This window comes from Pleurodeles waltl, chromosome 2_1, assembly GCF_031143425.1.
Source record: "Pleurodeles waltl isolate 20211129_DDA chromosome 2_1, aPleWal1.hap1.20221129, whole genome shotgun sequence".
Classification (NCBI taxonomy): Eukaryota; Metazoa; Chordata; class Amphibia; order Caudata; family Salamandridae; genus Pleurodeles; species Pleurodeles waltl.
This window is the reverse complement of record NC_090438.1, coordinates 731,070,465-731,094,502: the sequence shown is the minus strand read 5'-3', so window position 1 is coordinate 731,094,502 and position 24,038 is coordinate 731,070,465. Positions and strand designations below refer to the sequence as shown.

The following is a 24,038-nucleotide window of genomic DNA, read 5'->3' as shown; positions in this document are numbered from 1 at the left end:
CAAAGTAATGAAGTTTGAAATTGTGAGTTCCTAATTGCGATATTCTGCAAATTGCAAAGAGGAAATCGCAATTTCAAACGTATGAAACTCTTTTAAGTTTTAGTTGTGATTCCCAGTGAGTCCCAAATAGACCTACCTCATGAATATTTAAGAGGAAGGTCTCGCTTACTGACCCATTAGGAATAACAAAAAATCACAGGGATGGTGGCCTGCTGGGGTCAGCAGACCACCATGTCTGTAATTGCTTCTGAGTAAAGCAATTATATTTTTTAAATGCAGCCCTTTTTCCTTGAAGGAAAACCGTATGTGTTTGAAAAAGAAAATTAAAAGTTTTCACTTCAGTTTTTGAAGTGTAGGTAGTGATCCATGGGACCACTGCCTGCTCTTACAAAATGCTTTTAGGAACATTCACTAAGGAAAATGGGTTCCTTGGGGACCCCTTCCTGTTTGTGAACGAGTTACCGCCAATTTCAAATTGATGGTAAAATGCAAATGATTGTGACCGCAATTCAGTCGCAAATCATTCACACATACCACTGGAATTCGGTGTTAGGGACGCCTTCAACACGTCCCTTCCTAATACTGACTCACAAAACCCAAATTGCGATTTGTTAACAAGTTATCGAATCCCAAAGTCGGCTTTTTACATCCCAAAAATAATTTTTCTAGTCTGTAAGTCATCCCATTTGCGACTGGAAAAATACCTTTTACTTGTGGGACCTAGTCAGAAAGTACACATCTTTGACCATGATGTACTTCGTTGGTGTATCTGGCGCATTCTGCACCGTGGTCAGCGTCAAATCACACCTAGCTCCTGGTCTAACACGATCATTGACTATCATAGGAACTTTGGGTTGTTGGTGCTATTTACCCTTTCATCTTTTAACAACTCTCATCTGTGGTTTTTCCTTAATGATTTTTTTATCACATTGGTGTCATTATGTGTATTAATCTTTACAAATTAATTTATAATATGGTTTGTAATTTGTATTGTTTTGCTTTTTTGACTTTAATATTGTTTTTGGTACTGCATAAATACTTTACACATTGTTATTAGTTAAGTTTCTCTGCTTTGTGCCAGAGCTACCAGGACATAGAGTTCAGGTTAATTTAGTAACTTTGAGGATTCATCCTAACAAGGGTTGTGATGGGGCCTTGAGGTGAGTAGTCATCCACCCCAAATAATAATCCAACCACCCACCCCAAATAATAATCATATTTCTTTCAGTGAGGATCTTATTTCAAAAGAGAAGGGTGATCTATGCTACTAAAATTCCACTTTTGATTCACACATCAATACCTTTGTGTAACATTGGAGGTAGACAACACCATCATAAGGTTTTCTGGCTCAACCTTTACACAAAGTTATTATACAAAACATAACTTGGACCATTGAAAGACTGTGGTGAAAATAGCATTTTCAGAACATGAAAAACCAACTCCAACAATGGTATTTGGTCCATAAAGCAACTCTCAAGAAAGTGAAAAAGAATTCTTCAAATGCAACTGTGAATTCCATGGCCTAGACTCTAAAACTGACTATGTAAACCACTTTCATTCGCAAGAGCTCTGCAGCTCGCTGGCAGATACCCTTATCAAAAACAACTAAGAACCTGCAAACTCACTTCCAGTCTAAAGCAATAAGCAAATCCACCTTGCCATTCGAAACTGAATTGTATCAGTAAAAGTATGAAGCGTGAACAATGCCAGTTCAATACAGTTTTTAGAAAACAAACTGCAGAATTTACGAAGGCTAGCTCGATCGCTGGATCAGTAATGATCAGTGCTTCTCAGATATATTACAGTTTATTCCCTTTGGATTGCATGCTTCACAGTGGCTTGAGTGATTAGTAATTTATGCCTCTCAAGAAGGGTGCTCCCTGATTAACTAAAAAATCTGACATTAAGTAAATTCCAAAGAAACAAGGACTTGATTAACTGTACCAAGCAAACTGCGGAGTTAAGTCAAATGGTCCAATTCCGAGATTCATTGGAAAGGCTGCCTTTAGTTAAATTTCTGGTTTTATCATTCGTTAAAAATACAACCACCTCTCTGTCAAATAAGTAATGTTTACATCCCTTAAGATGTGATGAATTTGCACTAATTTCAATATGGGATAATCACAATAAAACTAGAGATGTTAATGCCATCGTTGGAATTCTCCGGTGACGCAAGAATTCAAGGCACCCCCTTCATTGCATTATGACCTGTCTGTCTGAGGAAGTTCAAACTGTCATGATTCTCCTTCTTGCTCATCATCGTTCAGGCATTCATTAGGTGTCTCCCGAGGCTTAATGGTATCCCCCTGCATTTTACTATATATTCACTTCAATCACATTGCCGACAGTCAGATTATTTTAACACTGGAAATGCATTCAGACAAGGACTTGCCAAGGCGCAGCCAGTGCCTACAAGCAGCAGATACATGGGTGCTGTGGAACCATTTCAAGCTAAACTTCTCTGTAGGAAAGTGCCTTTTTTGTATGGTCACCCACACACATTGTGCCCCAATTCTGGTGGTTATGACTCTGAAAGTGCACTGGAGACTGCTAACCAGGCCCCAGTGCCCATGCTCTCTCTCTAAATGTGATATGTGTAAATTGGTATCCCCAACTGGCAAGGACTTTGACCCCCTTATCAGTCCGTAGTATATGGTACCACAACATAGATGTTAAAAGGGTCTCAAGCATTGATTGGGCCACCCTAAGTATCCCAGTAAAGAGATGCCAGCAGGCCTGCCATTGTAGGATGCAGGAGCAGTGTAAACTGCTTGATCTTGACCTTGCCGGCAAGGACAAGGCAATGCTTTTAATATAACTCAGCCCACTGTAAGGTAGGCCTCCTGAGCCCAGGAGGCAGGGTGATTTATATTAAGAGTGTGAACATATAAGTGCAAGAGTATATGTCCGGATACTAGCCTTTTCAGTTAACGACTCCTAAGTGGTCAGTGGGCCATAGGACAAAATGGGTTGACAGCCAGGCATCCTCAAGAATGCCAGCTCCATTATGGTCCTGCTGAAGTATGTCATGTTTGGTATGAAGTACTTTGACCCTCTTATAAGTCCCTAGTATATGGTACCACGGTTGACACCCAAGCACCCCTTGAGAATGCCAGCTCCACTATGGTCCCACTGAAGTATGTCATGTTTGGTATCAAACAACTTGTCTCATTAAGCCTTACTCAAATCCAAAGTCTGATTTAAAGAAAAATGCACCTAGGGGTCTACTTTAGAGGTTGGCCACCTGGTTGTCCAGCATTTCCTGTGCCCCAGCTGACAGCCTGCAGCTGCTGCCGCAAGGAAGGTATTCTGACCACCTGCAAGAATGTGTGAACACTCCCAGGAGGCAGAAACAAAGGCCTTCCTACAAAGGAGGTGTCACCTCCCTTCCTGGCAGGAAGACTAGTGAAGTGGCACATCAAGAAGGTGAGCTTCAAAGGGCACAGTGCCTCTGATATGCAAGCGGGCTGCCCCCAAAGGTGGACAAAGTTGTTCCCTTGCCCCCAGGCACTTTTGCACCAAGGCAGGTGGGAGAATTAGATAGTCAGTAGGCATACACCTCCAGAAGTATAAACACATCCCTAGGGTTGGCTACCTGGCTTGTACAGCCGAGAATGGGTTTTGCAATCTTAAAAAATTGCAAAATATAGGGTTCTGGGTAGGAAAGGTGACACCCCCCCCTCCCCGGATATTGTCACTGCAAGGGTGGACTAGCTGCTGGGACTAGTAGCCCATGGGCCACTTTTCCCAACACCCGTAACACCCCTGAATCTAGGATATAAAGTGCATTCCTGTCACCTCAACCTTAGATCTGCTCTGAACTGTAACCAAGGACAAAGAAGAGACCTGTGCCTGCATCTCCAGGACTCCAGGAAGAAAAGGGTGTCAAACTCTCACCTGTGCCAGCTACCCTCCACCTGCACAACTTTGAAACTATGACTCATCCCAGACCATAGACCGGTTCCAAAAAGGAAGGAAATCCCCTCTGCAATTGAAATGCATTATCAGAACTCCCTTGGGCTAGAGGTATTAGTTCCCTGAAGCCTGCAGGTAGAAACTGCACTCCTGTAACCTAGAAGTTACTGGCCATTTGGATCATCAAAAGGTAAATGGTCTAGTGGCTTCTGAAAAACGTAGTACTCCCCTCCAGCAAGTTTCAAATGACTACAGCATACCCACGGACTCCGGGATGTTGAAGTATCGAAGTGCTGTGTTTACCACTGCCAAGGCTTGTTGGTAGCAAATCCTGTTACTGACGCCTTTGTCCAGCACTTACACTTCATTGGCTGCGTTTTTGAGCTTTTACATCAGTTTCCTCACTAGAATTGCCTCAGTGGTAAAACCTGCACCAGCAGCTCCTATTCAGCATCAAGGATAGCTGTTAGAAATGGGGTCTTTGGTTCGCAGTCAGGTTACCCCCTCTCCATGCCAGGACCCTCACTCTAGTCAGGGTAAAAGAGAATCACCCTCAGCTAACCCCTGCTTACCTCCTTGGTAGCTTGGCACGAGCAGTAGGCTTAACTTCAGAGTGTTAGGTGTAAAGTATTTGTACCAACACACACAGTGACTTAATGAAAATATTACAAAATGGCACAACACAGATTTAGAAAAATAGAGAATATGTATGTAAACAAAACAAGACCAAAATGACAAAAATCCATAATACACAAGTCAAGTTATCACTAAAAATGCAAAAAGAGTCTAATTTTAAACACACACTAACACTGTTAGCATGAAATTGTACCTTGGGTGCATCAAAAATAATCTCTCACGGGCGAGAGTGCGTCAAAAAGGGCTTGCGATGCGTCGGTTTCACTCACGAGACCTTGCGTCATTTCTACTTTTGTCAGATCGGTGTGCGTTGTTTCTTCTCTCCGCAGGAGATCGATGCGTCGATCCGGTCAGCACCCTCTGGTCCGGGCAGGCCTTGCGTCACTTTTACATGCCCAGCGATGTTTGCGTTGGAAATCCAGCCCCACGATGATCCAAAAACCACGCTGCGCAGGTTGCAATCCCACCAGTCTCCGTCAGCGATGCTGTGCGTTGTTTCTCCAGCCCTGCGTGTCGATTTTCGGGTCGGGTTGCAGACGAGAGTCGATTTTCAGCCGCGAAGCAGGGGGTGCGTCGATTTTTCAGCCGCAGATCGGAGTTGCATCAATATTTTCCCCGCACAGCGGTCGGTGCATGGATTTCACACCCTTAGGCTGCCAGCTTCTCCTTTCAGGGCCCCAGGAACTGGATGGGCACCGCTTGGCAGAGTAGGAGTCTCTCCAGAAACTCCAAGTGCTGGCAGAGAGAAGTCTATGCTGTCCCTGAGAGTTCAAACAACAGGAGGCAAGCTCTAAATCAAGCCCTTGGAGAGTTCTGCACAAGATGGAGGTCACACAAAGTCCATTCTTTGTCCTCTAGTACAGGCAGAAGCAGCAACTACAGGATAGCTCCACAAAGCACACTCACAGGCAGGGCAGGTCTTCTTCCTCAGCTCTTCAGCTCTTCTCCAGGCAGAGGTTCCTCTTGGTTTCCAGAAGTGTTCTAAAGTCTGTGGTTTTGGGTGCCCTTCTTATACCCATTTTCTCCTTTGAAGTAGGCCTACTTCAAAGCAAAGTCTCTCTTGATTGTGAAATCGTGCCTTGCCCAGACCAGGCCCCAGACACTCACCAGGGGGTTGGAGACTGCATTGTGTGAGGGCAGGCACAGCCTTTTCAGGGAGACCACTCCTCCCCTCCTTCCTAGCTCAGATGGCTCATCAGGAAATGCAGACTACACCTCAGGTCCCTTTGTGTCACTGTCTAGTGAGAGGTGCAACCAGCCTAACTGTCAAACTGACCCAGATAGGGAATCCACAAGCAGGCAGCGTCACAGAAATGGTATAAGCAAGAAAATGCTCACTTTCTAAAAGTGACATTTTCAAACACACAATCTTAACATCAACTTTACTAAAAGATGTATTTTTAAATTGTGAGCTCAGAGACCCCAAACTCCACACGTATATCCGCTCCCAAAGGGAATCTACACTTTAATCAGATTTAAAGGTAGCCCCCATGTTAACCTATGAGAGGGACAGGCCTTGCAACAGTGAAAAACGAATTTAGCAATATTTCATTGTCAGGACATATAAAACACAATACTATGGCCCTCATTCTGACCTTGGCGGTCTTTTCGCAAGACCGCTGAGTTACCGCCGCGGTGAAGACCGCCGACAGCGGCGCTGTGCCGCTGTGCGCATTCTGACCGCTGGGAGCGTTCCGCCGGAAAACCGCCAGCAGCCACACTGGCGGTCGGCGGGAAAGTGGAGACTGGTCAACCTCCACCGCCACGCCAGCAGAACACCGCCCACAGAATTACGACCCACATTTCTGTGTGGCGGTCTTCTGTTGGCGGTCTTCTGTTGGCGGTCACGTCCCTATGGCTCCCGTCGCCTCCCGGAGGACCAACGCACAAGGTAAGTTGATCGTCCGTGAGGGGAGGGGGTGGGGGGGTGTTGTGTGATGTGGGCGTGCATGGGGGTGTGCGTGTGAGTGTGTAGAGGGGGTGTGTGAGTGCGTGTATGCGGGCGGGGGGTGCTGCTGTGTCTATGGGTAATGTGTGCTGTTCGGCAGGTGCGCATGTCGGCATGTATGTGTGCGGGTATGTGTCCCCGTTGTGTATGTGTGTGTAGGGGGTGTGTATATGTGCATGTTGGGGGTGTGTGCATGTCGCGGTACATGTATGTGCATGTCGGGGTGGGGGTGGGGAGGGGGTTCGTACCACCTCTGGGGGGTGGCAGGGGGGTGGAGGGTGTGGGGGGAGGACTCGGGTGGGTAGTGGGGGGTGGGGGAGACCCCTATCAGTGCCAGGGAAGGAATTCCCTGGCCCCGATAGTGCTTACCGCCATGGTTCGCACGGCGGTTCCCGCCCGCAAGAAACCGCGGCGGTAGGCAGGGTCATAATACCCTTGGCGGTCTTGGGACGACCGCCGGGCCGGAGTGCGCAAACTCCAGCCCCGCGGTCATGACCGCCGCGGCGGTCGGAGTGGAGAAGTAGCGGTCGGTCGCGGCGGGGACCGCCGCGGTCAGAATGCCATTTTTAATACCGCCGGTCTGTTCGCGGTCCGACCGCCGTCTCTCCGCCGACCGCCAGGGTCAGAATGAGGGCCTATATGTCCTACCTTAACCATACACTGCACCCTTCCCTTGGGGCTACCTCCTGCCTAACTTAGGGGTGTCGTACATGTAAGAAAAGGGATGGTGTAGTCCTCTCAAATGGGCACACTTGCCAAGTCGAATTTACAGTTAAAACTGCACACACAGACACTGCAGTGGCAGGTTTGAGACATGATTACAGAGCTACTTATGTGGGTGGCACAACCAGTGCTGCAGGCCCACTAGTAGCGTTTAATTTACTGGCCTTGGGCACCTCTAGTGCACTATACTAGGGACTTACTAGTAAATCAAATATGCCAATCATGGTTGAACCAATTACATACACATTTCGTAAAGGAACACTTGCACTTTAGCACTGGTTAGCAGTGGTAAGGTGCCCAGAGTAACAAAAACAGCAAAAACAGAGTCCAGCGCACATCAACAACCTGGGAAACAGATGCAAAAAGTTAAGGGAGATCACGCCAAGGATGAAAAGTCTAACAATAGCCAAGCACACCTCTGCACCCGAGAAGCCCAAGCTAGGTAGAGTTCTTCTGCCTGGTGAATCCTGGTCCATTGGCCCCCCACTAGCTTAACCCCAAGTGGGCTCCCCCGAACTCGAACTGCAAGTGAAAGATTGATACAAGTGTGAATTTTCAGCACCAAGGACAGCCACAAAATCTCTGCACCCTGGCCGTATGAGCCAGGTAAAATGTTTATGGCTGTCAAAGCTTGGTCTTCGGCCTGCATCACCGTAACTACTAGTGGATTCCACTGAACTCACTCTGCAAGTGACCAGCTGTCACTAGTGTTTTTTCCATTGATCGCAGCGGTAAATTTTGACAGCTTGTAAAGTACTGATTTATTTTTCACTCTAACATTCACAAAACCAGTTATATGTATCTGATTAATTTCATTTTGGAGTTTAAATTACAATAAAATATTGCTCTATTTTTAAAAATTTGTGTCAGATTTCTTTCGAGTCATGTCATTCACTTATCATCCATGTTGATGCTCTGGAATGCTTAACACGTGTTCCACTAGTAAAGCCTGACTGCTCTTTGCCACACCCAAGACTGAGCTAAGTATTTATTAGTGTGAATCCAAAGGACCCAGTTTGTGGTATTGTGAGAGTATTGCATAGCGAGACTTACCCACTCTCACTACATAACACTCCACTTTCCTACTTTCTCAAAAAAGGAGAAGGGGCTGTCGTTAATTTATTAATTTAGATAAGTTTGAGAGGGTGACGGGTAACATGTGTGAAGGTGTAAGTGACAAGGAAGATTTTTCACTCAATTTCTTATCTTATGTCAGCATATATTGAAGATTTGTGATAATATGTTTACTAGGGCTTCTGCTTTGTGGTAAGAATGACCACATATACCTGATCAGCTATTGTTTTTGCCTTTTATAGTAATTTCCATGAACCTTACTTTATTAAATTTTGTATGATCCCAACCCCTTATGGTCTCCTTGCTTGACAGATCCATTGCAAGATATTGGTTTCAGCATTGATCCTTGTTACTTGACTGCAGGAGGTGAGAACATGAAAATTGCAGTTCTTTTAAGTAAGTAAATAAGATGTTTCAAATGAGAAACATGTTTTTTTTTAAGTGCACCTATGCTGCAAGATTGCGTTGTAGGTCCTTTTTACCTCCCAAACTTTGTGTAGTAAAAGCTCTTCATAGTGGCTCCACTATCTCTAACCCTCTTTTACCTAAAGCGCTTTAAATTGTGTAGCATTTCTACTAATATTTCCCATAATTCTGTGGAAATTTACACATCTAACATTCAGACGCAATGCTATCACTTAACTTAAATTATCATGAATAATGGTGTATCTGAAACATAAAAATTGGAATTTCATTGTGGATAGGAATTTCAGTGCAGTCATCACGTCCATTGAATCTGTGCACTTTTCTTTTATGACATTGTGGATGTGTGCTGAGTCTGACACCACTCACGGCTGTTTAAGGCACTAACTTACTCTTGTTTAGGAAAGGGCTGCAATGATACTTTCTTAAATTCACATGTCAGACCTGCCAACTAAAATACAAATTTCACTTTGCAAGGAAGAGGGCAGGGCCTCGTACAGAGAAGTATGAGGCCCTGCCCCTTCTTTGCAACGGGGGCAGGTCCCCAGCCCTGCCTAATCCTCCTCCTGCAAAAAAAAGGAAAAAAAGATTGCTGAGGCTGTTGCTGATTTTTTTGGGTGTTTTCACATCACATAATTCACATCAGCAGTTCAAAGCCTCTGAAAAAGTGCTTGAAATCCACTCTTTATGGTGGTTTTCAGCTCGTTTCCATACCACCCTGTGATATCGGCTCCTCACCAGGTGACCATGTGAAGGGAGCCAATGTTGTGTGTCACGCAGGGACACTGGGTGAGTTAGCAGGTCTGAAATGCTAACCAAAATTCCAGTGTTTGGCATTCCACTAAGGCTAAGATTACTTTTTTTACATGAGCAAAACTTAGTGTAAACACCGATTATTGGCTTTCATGTATGTCATGCAATGTTTGTGTTATTTCTATGTAGTTTTTTATTTCATGGGGGCACTAGTTCAACCAGAAAATGTATTGATTGAACAGTAAATCTGAATGTATGTCACTGCCACAGGTGCTGAACTACCAACATTTACCATGTGACTTTAAAAACTGTATGAAAAAATACTTTGAGCTGATGTCTTGTACGACATGTGTACGAGGACACATCTAATGTACAGTTCTAACACAGAGAACCACCCTAAATATATTGCATAATTTTCCTGAAACTATATATTAAGAAATTGCAATTTCACTTGCCCCTATTCTAAGGATCAAACCAAAATTTGAGCGTGGTCTAGAAGGCAGATGCCAATGGTGCAATCCAACCGAGCAGATAATGCACGTTTTACTCTACCTTACACAACAGCTATTGATGGAGCGAGCCCAAACCAACATCTATACGACAAGTGCTCAATTGCTAGTCAGACCTTTATCATACGGTTGTATTTGAAGGGTGGGAATGTGGTGGCTCGTGGCTTCCTATTAGAGCAGGAATAGGCAATGAATGGAGATGTAATACTCTTCTGTAGATGCAGTACAACTGTGTTGAACAGCTGAGATAAAATAACACAGCATATGAAGATTAATAAGAATTTAATGGAAGCTTTCAATGTAGCCTGGGAGTCAGGAGAGCCAGACAGCTGCTTAACGAACTGGTTAAATAAAACATTGTTATACACAACAAAAGGAGGGAGGAGGGAATACAGAAGGGCACCTCACTTCCCCAAAACTAGGCCTAAAACTGCAGGAGGAGGCCTACTGCTGAAAATTATTTTTTCATACAAGTGTCACCTGTTCTGGGAAACAGTCCTCCTTTAAAAAGGACTCTCACCAACACTTCGTGTGGCATGCTTCATTACTGAGTCCTACAACTGGTACATCTAATATTACCAGGCTCTACCTCACTCTTTGAGAGAGCACTTTGTTGTCACTGAGAAAAGGAGGGATCTGCAAATGTTAAAATGACCTACTTGTGTACCCTTGTAATTTTATCTTTGGGGGACCCTTGGCTAATCCAAAATAAGTTAGGATGCCAAGGGAGTGGCTATTGATTCCTACATCCTTCGGTCAACATGTTCCAGCCAGTTTAATATAGCCTAAATGTCTCCCGGCTTTCATCAGGACCCAGCTGTTCCCTACTGCATGTGGCACCTGAAAATACTTGGGTCTCAGTTTATGAAAGTTACTCCACTGCTGGTTGGAGCAGACAAGTATTTGTGCAAACCACTCACGCATTCAAGCTCTCTTATATTGCCCTTGATTCTGGGGAACAATGGCTCAGAAAACCTGGACTACCGTGTCATTAAATTTGTGGAAATAGCTGGAAAAGAATAAATCTTGTTATCAACACAAATCTGAACTTTCAGTTTGTGAATGTGCAGCCACTGCACAGGCTATAGATTAATAGATATGGTGCAAGGTGGAGTGTCCATCCAATCACGATGGTAGGTGAAGCATTCACTACACAGTGCAAACCACACAACATAAATACTACTCTTTTGTCATCACACACACACTCAGAGTTCAGTGCGGATTTAGGAAAGTGACCCTTTTCCAGGTCAATCTCTACTCAATATTGATATTCCAACTGTGTTGTAGTCAAAACATAAGTGCACACTAGAGATGGGTGGATCACAGTGAAAAAATGCACAAAATAATGTTAGCAAATATACTCCCCCCTTAGGAAGTTGCTGGCAGGGGAGCCTCGCATCATACACAGTGGAAATGGAAAAAAGCAAACAGGATATTAGAGAACTGACAAATGTCTGCTCATGATAGCATTTTCCTGCGCTAATGGATAAGAGCCCTACCTACAACTCCAGAGGGACCTGCTGGCCTGGACACCTAATTCTGGTTTCTTAACACCTGCAGGACGTAGGTCTTTTGAGCTGGACATGTATTTGCGTAGGGTCCATTGGTCACATGTGACATCACTGCGTAGTAGCCAGCATGTCAGACGCAAGAAGTGAAAATTGTTCTCCATGTCACAAGGTAAATATAGTCCACCCTGTGTTGCAGTTCAGGTGCCATATTTAGCATCCCTACGTTTACGTGACATGTAGGGCTTTAGTCACGTAGAAAGCTTTTCCCAGGATAATGAAAAATTACCTAGCTAATGAGAAGGAAAGTTTCAATTCTATTATTGACAAGGAGGCGAGGATTATGCATAACTTTCTTCACTTTATTAATACAGCAGATTTAATGAAATAAAGAAAAAGCTCTATGAAATACTACATGTCCCATGAGGTTCTGGGAGTCCAAACGCAGTCCAATCAGAGTCCAACATATATAAGGATATGACATTGCTTCCCGTTCTGTCTTCTTCACTTTAGGAAGTTAAAGTAGATGATGATCCTAATCCAATCCTTGATTGTTCCTCTCGGAGATTGAGAAAAATATTCTAAACAGGGTAAGTCACACACAATCCAAATTATCCTGTGCCCACCCTCTGGTAGCTTGGCACTGAGCAGTCAGGCTTAATGGAGGCAATGCGTAAAGTATTTGTGCAATAAATCATGCAATAACACAGTATAGCACCACAAAAATACAACACACAGTGTTTAGAAAAATATATAATATTTATCTGATAAGATGCAGGTCAAAACAATCAAAAGTCAATAAGCATATGTTGAGCTATCACTGTAAAAGTGATATAAAGTGTATTTAGTCTCTTAAAAACAATAAATATCTCTTGCAAGCACAAAGTACCTGGTCTCCGCAAGGGACCGTAGAGGAGGCGATGCGTGGAAAACGGGGAGGTGTGCATCAGTTTCGCCCCTTCGCACACCCACTTGTGTCATTATTTTTCACGCAGGGGAAGACTTTGGGTCAATTTCCAGGGGCTAGGACTTGGTTCCTCTTCGGGTTGCGGGGTTTTCGGACGCCCTGGGGATGATGCATGGAATCCTGGGCTTGCAGAGTGAAGTCACAGGTGCTGCGTCGATCCAGTAGGTGTTGCGTTGAAATTTTTTCCTGCACGGCAGGCGCTGCATCGATTCCTCTCTGGAAGTCAGGCTGCGTCGGTCCGGGTCAGCTGTATGTTGATCCAGTGGGCCATGCGTCAAAATTCCAGCCGCTACACTTGCGATGCGTCGATCTTCTCATGGCGAAGTCGGGCTGTGTCGTTCCGGTTCGGCATGCAGTGAATTTTTCACCACAATGCAGGCTGTGCGTTGTTTTTAGCAGGCTGTGCGTCGAATTTTCACCGCACAAGGAGTCCAGTTGCAGGAGTGAAGTTTTTTTGGTCCTGAGACTTCATGGAACAGGATGCAAGCTCTATCAAGCCCTTGGAGAGCACTTCTCAGCACAGCTAGAGAGCAGCAAGGCAGCAGGGCAACAGCAAGGCAGCAGTCCTTCTCAGAAAAGCAGTCCAGGTGAGTCCTTTGGGCAGCCAGGCAGTTCCTCTTGGCAGCTCGGGTTCAGGGATTCTTCACTAGATGGTTTCTTGTCCAGAAGTGTCTGTGAGGTAGGGTGTCTACCCCAAAAAGTGCCTAAAGTCTGTGGCTTTGGGTGCTCTTCTTATACCCATTTTGGCCTTTGAAGTAGGCTTACTTCAAAGGAAAGTCTCACTTATTTGTGAAATCCTGCCTTGCCCAGGCAAGTCCTCAGACACACACCAGGTGCCACTCCTCCCCTCTGTCGTAGTTTTGACTCTTGCTCTGGGCAAGAGTGCTGATTTAGGAGGACAGTACTTATGTTTGTAGGCGACTATGTCACTCCTACAACAAAACGCAACTATTTCCCAACCCTTCCAGCTTACAAGCAGCACCTCACCTAAGCCCCGAACGGGTAGAGGTGATTTGCGGCAGTTTTTACGCACAGACTCAAAAGTGTGACATCCCAGGGGATATTGTGGTTAAATGGAGAGTACCCCATTCTCACATTAACAACAAGTCTCAAACATACACAGGCAAAGAAGAAAATGCAGAAAAAGTCAATAATATTTATTTAATCAGAGCTGCAATCTACGATATGTTGCATGGGCTGCGATGATTAGGACAATGAACAATGCAAGAAATAAAATGGAAAATACTAAAGTCATTGGTATAAAGACCCCCACCCCTGACATCGATTAGTTCCAAACAATAGAACATTCTCTCGAAAGGGTGAAGAGGGAAAGTCCCTAACGCAGACACCTTCAGTTTGTTTGTATTTGTCGCCTGGTCTTAACGTCTTAGCGCGGTGGCACTGATAAGGGAAATCAAAACATGGGCCTAAGTCACAACAGGGCAGCCATTTTAAAAGAATTAATTTCATAAATGTGCTAAAACAGAGCAGGCTAAGTAGGCTAAAAGTCACTAGGTGACGGGGGCACGAGTTCTGCAAGCCAACGGCTAAGCTAACTCCTGAATCCCATTAAAACAAGCTGGGATTCACTGCACCTCCCTCCTAGCACAGATGGCTCATCAGGATATGCAGGCCACACTCCAGCCCCCTTTGTGTCACTGTCTAGAGAGAGGTGTAAACATCCCAACTGTAAAACTAACCCAGACAGGGAATCCACAAACAGGCAGAGTCACAAAATGGTTTCAGCAAGAAAATGCCCACTTTTTAAAAGTGGCATTTTCAAACACACAATCTCAAAACCAACTTTACTAAAAGATGTATTTTTAAATTGTGAGTTCAGAGATCCAAAACTCCACGTCTATCCACTCCGAAAGGGAATCTATGCTTTAATCATGTTTAAAGGCAGTTCCCAGGTTAACCTATGAGAGAGAAAGGCCTTGCAACAGTGAAAGCCGAATTTGGCAGTATTTCACTGTCAGGACATATAAAACACATTAGTATATGTCCTACCCTTAACCATACACTACACCCTGCCCATGGGGCTACCTAGGGCCTACCTTAGGGGTGTTTACATGTAGGAAAAGGGATGGTGTAGGCCTGGCAAGTGGGTACACTTTCCTAGTCGAATTAACAGTTTAAAACTGCACACACAGACACTGCAGTGGCAAGTCTGAGACATGATTACAGAGCTACGTATGTGGGTGGCACAACCGCAGGCCCACAAGTAGCATTTGATTTACAGGCCCTGGGCACCTCTAGTGCACTTTGCTAGGGACTTACTAGTAAATCAAATATGCCAATCATGGATAAACCAATCAAAAGTACAATTTACACAGAAAGCACATGCACTTTAGCACTAGTTAGCAGTTGTAAAGTACCCAGAGTCCTAAAGCCAACACAAACAGGTCAGGAAAAATAGGAGGAAGGAGGCAAACAGTTTGGGGATCACCCTGCAAAAAGGGCCAGGTCCAACAACCACGTTATCAGGTTCTTAAAATAATATAGGGGGTCATTCTGACCCTGGCGGTCATTGATCGCCAGGGTCAACGACCGCGAGAGCACCGCCAACAGGCTGGCGGTGGTCTCAAGGGCATTCTGACCGCGGCGGTTTGGCCGCGGTCAGAAAGGGAAAACCGGCGGTCTCCCGCCGGTTTTCCGCTGCCCTCAGGAATCGCGCCGCCATGGGGATTCCGACACCCCATACCGCCATCCTGTTCCTGGCGGTTCGCCCGCCAGGAACAGGATGGCGGTATGGGGTGTCGTGGGGCCCCTGGGGGCCCCTGCAGTGCCCATGCCAATGGCATGGGCACTGCAGGGGCCCCCGTAAGAGGGCCCCACAAAGAATTTCAGTGTGTGCTTAGCAGACACTGAAATTCGCGACGGGTGCAACTGCACCCGTCGCACCTTTCCCACTCCGCCGGCTCCATTCGGAGCCGGCTTCCTCGTGGGAAGGGGTTTCCCGCTGGGCTGGCGGGCGGCCTTCTGGCGGTCGCCCGCCAGCCCAGCGGGAAAGCCAGAATGGCCTCCGCGGTCTTTCGACCGCGGAGCGGCCATATGGCGGTTCCCGCCAGTCGGGCGGCGACTGCCGCCCGCCGGCCTCAGAATGAGGCCCATAATGATTTACATTAAAACCATCTCAAAGAAAGATAATGATTTATCAGTTTTGAATAAAAACAATATAACATATTCATGAAAGAAGAAACTTATCTTTAGTACTACAATAATAGAGGTATATTTTATATTACTTACTGAATAAAATATAGCTATATTAGCCTATGGGAGGGAGAGGTACTTTAAGAAGAAAAGTTGCCTGGGTGGGATAATCTTCGCCTCCTTGCTCTTAATAGAATTGAAACTTTCCTTCTTGTTAGCTAGGAAATTTGTCATTCTATGTCAGGACTGGAGGCGAAGATTATGCATGTTTAAAGCTAACTGACATCCAGAGTTGCAGCCTCCAATATTGTTTTAAAATAAAAAAAATCAAAGTGGATTCTGATGACCAATCCGCTGAATTCATGATGTGCTCCAATCTACCACCTACCTGGATGGCCTTAGATGCCATTGCCCCTTTGGTGGAATGTGCCCCAAACCTACGAATGTCAATACCTGCCTCTGTCATGATCTATTAACCCTTTAGCAATAGAAGGAGATGAAACTGCTTTAAAAGATTTCTGTAGGGCAATAAGAAGTTGATTCTCACCTGCCGGTCTGACATCAAGTGTCATGTCCTTGTATGCCTTGATAAATCTGACTACACATAATTTAGGATGCTCTGGGAAAGCAGGATAAGATTCTAACCTGATATTAGTTTTGGTCCTTCTGGAAATAGTGAAAGTAACTCCTTCTGGCGTAAAGACCCTAGCTGATAAATTAAAGGCTCTAACATCAGAAATTCTTTAGCAAGATATGAGGCATAAAAGAATAGCTAATTTCACTGATAATCGTTTCCGAGATAAGAAATGATTATCTTGCCATTGAGAGAGAAAATGTAAGACTATGTTAGCATCCCAGAGACCCGAATATCTGGATTCTGGAGGTTTAGAAAGGTGAATGCCCTTCATTAACTTACATACCCATGGATATTCGCCGACTAGTTTCCTGTCAATGGCAATATGTTCAGCAGAAATTGCTGACCTAAAAGAGTTGATTGTGCGATAAGCTAGATCCGATTGGGCAAGTTCGGCTAAAAAGTCCAGGATGTATGTAAAGTTCTGCCCCCAAGGGATCGAGATGTTTCTCCTTACACAAACAACTCCATTGGTTCTGTCTTTGCTACTGGAGATAAGGAGATTATCTCTGAATAAGTCAGTCCTCTCCGGAGATGAGACACTTTTAGTCTCTGTAATGCACGGTAATGAAGGGGATCTGGAAGATGGCCTAAATTGATGACGATAGATGTCCCACTATCCTGGTCAGTTGGCGGAGAGATATTCTTTTTCTTCTGAGAACCTTCTTGAGTTCTTTCCAAATCTTCGTAAGATTTGTTAGTGGAAGGCTGAGAGATGCCGTGACTGAGTTTATGAGGAACCTCAGGAATACAATCTGTTGGGTTGGAATCAGTTCTGATTTTGATGAGTTGATTACAAAGCCAAGATTTTGAAGGAGCATTATTGTTATGTTCAGATTGAATCTGAGCTGAACTAAGGATTGATCCATCAGCAGTATGTTGTCTAGATAAATATTCATCTGTATTCCTCTGTTACAGAGGAATTCTACTACTGGACGTAAAGGTTTGGTGAAACACCAAGGGGCTGAGGAGAGCTTTGAATTCGTATATATTTTCCCTCTCCATGCACATTGAAGAAATCTCCGGTGAGTATGAAAAATGGGAACTGAAAGATATGCATCCTTGAGATCCAACCTGACCATCCAATCTTTCAGAAGAAGGATGTCTCTCAAAAGATGAATAACTTCCATTTTGAAATGACGATAAACTATCCATTTGATGAATTCTTTTAAGTTTATGACAGGGCGAAAGCCTTTGTCCTTCTTTTCTATGAGGAAAATATTGCTCAGAAACCCATCTGGGTGAAGTACCGACCTACAGATAGCTCTTTTTTTGTAGAACATCCTGCACTTCCAAATCTATAAGATTAATTTCCTGTGTTGAGAAAACTAAAGGTCTGGGTTGAGTCTGTTGAATTGGAGATCTATAAAACTATGTGAACCCCAAACTGTTAGAAGGATCCAGGGACCCTTCGATATCATTTCCCAGCTGTGAGCAAATCACTGAAGCCTTCCCACAAGATCTTGAGGGGAAAAAGGGATAATGCTTACCGGAATTTCCTCCTGGTTCGTTAGCCCCTCCTCTGACACAGCTGTTTCTGGCTCTGACCAAACCTTAGGAAGAATAGAAAGCTCCTTGATGACTGTCATTCCAGCTGTTGTTCCTTTTTGGGTAAGGTCTTGAGGGGCCTTGGTGATAAAGACGGCCAGAAGAGAGTCCCCTTCCTCGTCTGGCCACAACAAAAACTTTATTAGGTAAAATCATTTTTATGGAAGTTTGAGCATTGTCCAAGGTAGAGAAAGTTGCAATGAACTTCCCTAGCTCCTTAACTAAAGGATTCTCAAAAAGGTTGCCTTGGTCAATTGCCCCTGCCTCTGAAGTAGCTAATTCCCTGAGTTTAGGGTCTATTTTTATGAGGAGCGATCTTCTGCGTTATGCTGCCAGACCGCAGTTCGCATTTCCAAGGAGGCAAATGGCCCTTTTTTTGCCCAACCAGCTACAATATCCACTGATAATGGAGATCCAGTGTGCTTTGCCTGTTCCACTAGTTGTAATTTTGAGTCAGAGGGCCAATCACGTCTAGGAGTTTATCCTGGCAACCCCTCCAAGATCTATCAATCCCCTTTTTTGGGTCTTTAATATTTGCTGAAAAAGGTACATGATTTCGGGTCAGTGTCAGGAGTGACGGCTACCTTGATGCGAAAGGAAGGCCTGTGAAATTCTGCCCTAAGTTTAACCCTTACTTCTTTTTCCAGAGGCTGGCAAATCTTATTGGCGACATAATCAGCCACCTTAGGATCAGGAATCCATTCCGAGGATCTGGGGTGGTATATTTCTGATGGATTAAGCATATCAGATTCTTCCTCTAAAGAATCAGGTTAAACAGAACTAGGATGCCAGGGTCTTTTTATCTCATATTCCTCATCAGGCATTCGATACACCCTCACCTCCAAGGGGGACCCCAAAGAAAGAGTCTGCATTTTTTGCTTGACCTTCCTCCCGGTAGGTCAGATGTTTAAGCGTGCGTGCACTCTTATGAAAGGTCTCTGTAAGCTTATCAAAATCTTCCAGGAGCCCCACATCACGCTTTGTGGCCTTCTTTCCCCATAATTTAAAACCACTAGAGCCCGATTTAGATTGTGTGGGGGCGCTAAAAATTTGCGAGTTTGTCAACCTGTTCCCGAAGAGGCACTAGCGTATTCGCAATGGTGATAGAAAGCACTTGATTCGCCTCTGGGGGAAGATGTTGAATAGGCCACTCCTGTTTGGCAACCAATATTATAGTCCATTATGAGGGTGGGCGGACAAAAAAAATAAACATATGTTGATTAAAATATTACAATATATTTTATGTTATGTTTTTTATTAGAATATTATCTGAATGTGGAAAATATTTAAAATCAATTTATTCACCCAAGTTTAATATGGGTAGCCCCCTCACTGGTGCTCCTAAATAAAATATAGTTGGCAATTTATAGAATTCATAAAAAACACCACTAGGTGGCGCTATTTCTTTAAATATACACCAACCGGTGTATCGAACAAGGGTTTGTTCGGGGGTACTGAAACATCTGACAGGAATACGAAGAATTTCTTGTCAGGCTTCCCCCAAAACGCGCGCAGCAGTCAGCTGGAGTGCCCTCAGGAAGCCGCTCCAGGCACTGGTGACACGCCTGACAAGTCATCGAGTGGTGCGCCCTTGTTGGACCTGTGAACAAAATAATACATGAGCGCTCGGACAGAAGCCTACTCCACAGATAGAGAGAAAATGATCTTAGCGCTTGTAAAAATATTAATAGTAAAGATAGAGGGGCATATTTATACTCTGTTTGCGCCGGAATTGCGTCGTTTTATTTTACGCTATTCCGACGCAAAACTAACTCCATATTTAGACTTTGGCGTTAGATGCGTCTAGCGCCAAAGTCCATGGAGTTTGCGTCATTTTTTTGCGTGGACACCTACTTTGCGTTAATGATATGCAAGGTAGGCGTTCCCGTCTAAAAAATTGACTCCGAGGCATGTGCGCCGTATTTACACTCCCGGGCAAAATTCACGCCCGGGAGTGGGCGGGTCAAAAAAATGACGTATGGCCGCTTTTGCGCTGTTTTTTAGCGCCTGGTCAGGGCAGGCGTTAAGGGACCTGTGGGCTCGGAAGGAGCCCAGAGGTGCCCTCCCAAGCCCCCAGGGACACCCCCTGCCACCCTTGCCCACCCCAGGAGGACACCCAAGGCTGGAGGGACCCATCCCAGGGACATTAAGGTAAGTTCAGGTAAGTTTTTATTTTTTATTTTTTTGTGGCATAGGGGGGCCTGATTTGTGCCCCCCTACATGCCACTATGCCCAATGACCATGCCCAGGGGACAGAAGTCCCCTGGGCATGGCCTTTGGGCAAGGGGGCATGACTCCTGTCTTTCCTAAGACAGGAGTCATTTCAATGGGGGTTGGGAGTCGAAAAAAATGGCGCAAATCGGGTTTAGGCGAAAAATTTGCCTCAGCCTGACTTGCCCCATTTTTTGGCGCCCAAGCTCCATATCCCCCTACGCCGGCGCTGCCTGGTGTACGTCGTTTTTTTTCACGCACACCAGGCAGCGCCGGCGGCTAACGCCGGCTAACGTCATTGAATAAATACGGTGCCCGCATGGCGCTTCAGAATGGCGTTAGCCGGCGCTAATTTTTTTGACGCAAAACTGCGTTAGAACAGTTTTGCGTCAAAAAGTATAAATATGGCCCAAAAATCGCTTGATTCACCTCTGGGGGAAGACGTTGAGTAGGCCACTCCTGTTCGGCATCCTGAAAGGATGAACTTTCGAGTCTCAAGAATGTTATTGAGGGCTCAGGGAACTAATTTCACTAGGGTTTATTTCGGTTAATGTGTTTAATGTAGGTTGTTGTAAATGTGTGAATAGTGATAGGGTGCTATATTGGTGTAAAATGGCTAGAAAGTGCACCCTGTGTCCCATGACACCTAAACTGGACAAGCCTCAACCAGGGGCAGCTCCTCCGTTAAGATGGAGGAACTTCACCTGTTGCTTTCAGCAGCAGAAAAATAAAATGATAATAACGGATTGTTATTATCATTTTTTTTTTTTCTGAGCCAGGGTAGGGCAGGGCTGGAGGAGGCTGGAGGGAGGAGTGGTGTTATGAGCACCTTAAGTGCGTATGTCTGTGTGCACTTTGCATTTCTCCACCACAGCCAGGTGGAGAAAGTGCATAGGGTGCCACTTACTCTGTGAGCATCTAAGCAGGCCGCTCACACCAATCACAGTGCTGGTGTCATGCTGGTGACAGCAGTGTCATGATTGGCTGAGGGAAGTCTGGAAGCCTGTGTGCTTCCGGACGAAGAGGAGGATGGAGGAGAGGAGCGTGTCTCCCGACCTGACCAGGTAAGTTCTTTTTTTACATTTGTTTTTTTAATCCCTGCACCGCCTGCCACCCCTGTTCAGTGACAGCCATCACTGGCCTCAAGACACCTACATGGGGTTGTATTGTCGGGTTAAGGATGTATATGATTCTTAACAACCTAGGCTCAACCATAGAATAACATCATTGAGCCCTTCTTTACATGTGCCCAATCTATACACACATCTCTGCTCCTTTGAAAAAAGGACTTTGGAAGTTGGTCTTGTATTAGAAACTGATTGTATCTGTTCAATTATTGTGCATCAAAATCATATTCTTTCTGACCTCTGTTGACGTAACACCTAGCCATCCTTGTGGTCACTTGCCCACATCTCAGGTTACTGCAGTGTTCCCCAATACGCCGTTTGGCTTTTCTACTCGTCATTCCAACATACCGCATACCACAAGGGCAGGTTTCTAGCTAAATTACATTTGAGGTATTGCAGGTAGTGCTGGATCGCTCTCTTTTCAACCGAAGATCAAATATCTTAGTGGTCTTTATTAGATGACACATGCTGCAGTTCCCACATGGGTAGTAGCCTCGGACCTGGAGATCACCAGGATATTGTCTATGAACCTCTTACAGTCTCCAATATATTTTCTAAAGAGCTTCCTGTCAGTCATTATCTTGGAAATTTCAAAATGCTGAACATATAAACAAGCAATGCTGGGAGTGAAGGTATTCCCCATTTACATACCTTGTGCCTGCTAGTATATGGTTGCTTCAGACTTGAAAAAATGTTCTCGTGAGTGCCAATTGCATGCATTTGAGTATGAAGGGTTTAGGGATGTTATAATTCAAAGTGGCGGAATCAAGGAGGTTCTCTATCATCGTGAGTGTCTCTTGCTGGGGTTGGCTCGTGTATCTGTAGGGTTGTATTTGGATCAAAATGGTTACCCCTCAGAAGTCTCAAGAGGTCTTTATTATCCTTCACATAAGAGGGGATATGTTCCACCAGTGGTCTGAGGAAATAATCACTGATTTGAGAGAGGGCTATTTGTACAGAGCTGATACAAGAAACAGTTGGGCTCCCTGCTCGATGGAGGTATACATTTTGACTTCCTTCTCATGCCGTGTCCGATTACTCTGTCTCATACTCCTTGTGTTTTAAAACAACTTTCAAATTAAGAATGAATATGCAAGAAAAGGACTGGATTTGAACCTCAAACAAAGAGATAAACAAGGAGATATACTTTATAATAAATTTCAGATAATCTAAATATTGCAGCGGGAAAATGGATACTGAGCTCTTCAAAGACAAACAAAATTACTAAAGATGTCAAGGTAAATAAGCACCATTCAAATGTGTACTTAGGAGGCCTGTCATTTACAGCACTTAGAACCCACATAAGTGCAATATAAAGTGCTATGTAAGTACAAGTAGCAATCATTATTTACTCTGGCCAGAGTAGCAGTCATTATTTACTCTGGCCAAATGCTGACCTATACAGTTCAAAATTGTCAGTAGTTAGCTAAGTGACTGTGATAAAACACAGGAAGAATCTTTTCATTCCATTCATAGAAAAATAATGCCGGTAAATCAATCTCAGATAAGTTTGTTCAAGGTAAATAATAAGTGTAGACATTGTGGCCCTTATAACGAGTTGGGTGGGCGGCCTCCGCCACCCACCAAACTCGTACCGCCATCTGACTGCCAGCACGGCCAGAACATCGCCAGCCCTATTACAAGTGTACCGTTTGACAGGCGGGAAACAGGGCCTTAACATTGACGCTGGCTCATAATCGAGCCGGCGGCAATGTGGCAGTGCAGCAGGTGCAGCAGCACTCGCCACGCTTTCCACTGTCCGTAATTTGGGCAGTGGAAAGCAAGATGGTGCTGTCAATGGGGGACCCCAACATCCCCATTGCGCCAGCCTTTCCATGGCAGTCCAACCACCTTGAATAGGCTGATGGATTGGGGAGTCATAATCCCAAGAGCGGCGCTGCATGCTTCTAAGTAACAATAACAAGATTTGTACTTGGTCTCACCATATGGTCAACACAGTTAATAGCAGTATGACACTATAAGACCCCAAAGATGATATATGAGAACATGGTTTAGGTATAATGCCAGTTCCCTTTGTTTCTAACGCAGTGGTCTTCAAACATTTTAATGCCGCACCACCACCAGTGGGAAAAAAAAACATCGGGCCCACCTCTGAATTTTTCACAATTATTCTATTAAATTGGCAATGTTTAAATTGGTCTACACTTATTTAAACATTGCAGTTAAGTTCTCTTACTGTGCTAAAAATGCAATCAAATACATGATGCCAAACATACTATTCTGCTCAGGCAGGCCTTGCTAGCCTGTAAAAGTATCCACAGTGTGATTATTAGAAGTGGGGGTAGATTTTTTGAAGAATATTTGGTGTCCCTTTCCTTTTGACGCATACTTCCAGCTTGGATAAAAAAGGGCAAAAGCTGTTAGTGATGTCCCATTACAGAGCGGTTTACTGCTGATCATTATTTTCAGCTTAAAACAAAGGCGTGTTATTTCCATACTGATTCTTTTGGCTAAAGTCTCGTGCCCCCCAAGCATCACTTGAGGCCCCCATAGGGGTGCCTGTCCCCCAGTTTGAAGACCCCTGTTCTTATACCATGAGGGCTGCCATTTTTTAAAGAATAATTTCCCCTCTGCCTTTCAAGATGTGGTAGGTAACACTATTTGCCCAGAAAATAGTGTATGGTACCTATAATCAGCTTCCGAACTCTGCCCTAGGCTTGTCCATGAACTCAGTAGGTTGTACCTCCTTTTGCGGGAATCACTCTTTGAGTTGCTCACCCTTCTGGGGGTCAACTGTTGTGCATTTATGACAGATTTCCACAACAGGCAAATACTGGCTGTAGACAGCAAAATCTGGAAGCAGGAAAAAGCAATTTGGGTAATAAATGAATAAGGCCCTCATTACAACCCTGGTGGTTGGTTTAAAAGTGGCGGTAATACCGCCAACA

General features: G+C 44.7%; 1 protein-coding gene across 3 annotated transcripts in view; it reads left to right on the top strand.

The window, feature by feature from the left end:
• Positions 1-24,038, top strand: part of LY86 (lymphocyte antigen 86) — a 430,545-nt gene that overhangs the window by 68,582 nt on the left and 337,925 nt on the right. For 2 of the 3 annotated variants that reach the window (XM_069217351.1, XM_069217336.1), the window contains exon 2: positions 8,609-8,692. In XM_069217351.1, coding sequence (XP_069073452.1) covers positions 8,609-8,692 — 84 coding nt within the window. The remainder of the gene's footprint in view (positions 1-8,608; positions 8,693-24,038) is intronic. The other variant, XM_069217345.1, reaches the window with a different exon arrangement.